The sequence below is a fragment of the Gavialis gangeticus genome, unplaced genomic scaffold (genome assembly GCF_001723915.1).
Source record: "Gavialis gangeticus isolate Ggan-Ray unplaced genomic scaffold, GavGan_comp1, whole genome shotgun sequence".
Lineage (NCBI taxonomy): Eukaryota > Metazoa > Chordata > Crocodylia > Gavialidae > Gavialis > Gavialis gangeticus.
The window spans coordinates 8,696,201-8,697,810 of NW_017729017.1; the positions used below are offsets into that span (position 1 = coordinate 8,696,201).

General features: G+C 62.7%; 1 protein-coding gene across 1 annotated transcript in view; it reads left to right on the forward strand.

The window, feature by feature from the left end:
* The first annotated feature begins 1,270 nt into the window (after positions 1-1,270).
* EIF2S2 (eukaryotic translation initiation factor 2 subunit beta) overlaps positions 1,271-1,610 on the forward strand; it is a 36,433-nt gene continuing 36,093 nt past the window's right edge. The window contains exon 1 of the mRNA XM_019513098.1: positions 1,271-1,456. Coding sequence (XP_019368643.1) covers positions 1,442-1,456 — 15 coding nt within the window. The 5' untranslated portion in view covers positions 1,271-1,441. The remainder of the gene's footprint in view (positions 1,457-1,610) is intronic.

A 1,610-nucleotide genomic window follows, 5' to 3' on the forward strand; every position in this document is an offset into this window, starting at 1 on the left:
ACCGTGTGCCACGCCCACAGCCCAGCCCCTGGCACCAGGAAGAGACTGGCGCTGCCCCAGCCCAACGCACACACCAGAAAGAGCCTGGCACAGCCCCTGGCCCCAGTCCAGTGACAGCTTGCCCCACATGCAGATCCAGGGGCACATGCCCCCCACACTTCCTAGGGAGCACACAGAGGCAGAAGCTGCCCCCACCCCTGGATGAGCTGCTTGTGGCCTGTGTCCACTCCAACCCGGCTGAGCAGTGCCTGCCCCTGCCCCACTCCCTCCCCCACCACGAAGGCCTCTGTCTGCCCCACCCCACCTGCTTTCCTTCCCCCCACAATAGACTTACCAGCCAATGCTGCTATCCCAGGCACTGGGCTGTGCTCCTGGCTGCCTGCGTGCTGCTGCGCTGCGGCTGTGCACACGCACTGGGCATTTATTCGCCACATTATCGGCCACGTTGGGCAAAAAAAAGCCTATTTCCAATACTGCCTATTTTCCCTATATCAGTGCTGATCCAATATGGGACTGATGTATCTGTGCACCTGTAAATATTATGTAACATACAGGATAATATTGTATACAATATCATATTAAATAATATATTGCACAACAAATATATGACGTTAAACGAGCCATATTAAATATTATTTTTAAATGTAACAAAATAAGGAAAAACAAGCAAAAGCTGCTGGGCCATTTGTGCAGAGGCCGTTACACTTGAACGCACAGTTTCATGTACAGGCCGCCTGCCGATTTATGAAGCAAAAACGAGGCTTCTTGCACATGTGCAGGAGCTGCCCCACTGGCCTAGGGCGCTCTCTACCCCCAGGGAAGGCTACTACACCTGAGTTAAAGTTTTTAGCCAGCGCTGGACCCGGGGTGCAGGCTGCCGAGTTGAAGAGACGAGAGCGAGGCAGGCGCCGGCAGGAGAGGCTCGTTTGAAAGGTGCCGCCACGGGACCAGCGGAGAGGAGGGACCGGGATCCTAAGCGCCCGCGCGGCGGAGAGCGAGCAGCGAGCTAGAGCCGGACGAGGAGGGAGGAGCGGGACTACGAGGGCGCTGCGCACGCCGAATCCACCCTCGGCACCGCAAGGGCGAGTCGCAAGCACGGCCAACCCGCAGCATCAGGCTGCCCTGGTTCCCCAGGCCCCGCCCGCTGACTAAGCGCACTGAGGGGCGCGCCGAAGCTCCAGCACCGCCCCCAGCACCAAGCTCCTCCTCCTCCCCCTCGGGACGCGTGCGCAGTCCCAACGAACTACAACTCCCGAGAGCCCTCGCGGGGAAAGCTGGGCACAAGCCGCGGCTGCGCACAGCCGGGCGGGGCGTCCGGCGCTGATGCAAGAGCCGAACGCGGCGGCTTCGCGGGAGACTAGTGCCGGTTCGAGGGCGGCAGAGCAGTGCCCGGCGCAGACTGACCCGAGTCGTCCTCCATCCCGAGCCCGGGGCCGCGGCCATGTCGGGAGACGAGGTGAGGGTGGGGTTCGCGCCGGGCCTGAGGCCTGTGGCGAGGCGAGGCGAGGCGGGAGCGGGAGCGGGAGCGGGGCCGGGGCCGGGGCCGCCGCCATGTGGGGAGGCGCGGCCGAGGCCTGCAGCCGGACTCGCCGTGGGGCCGCCTCGGACTG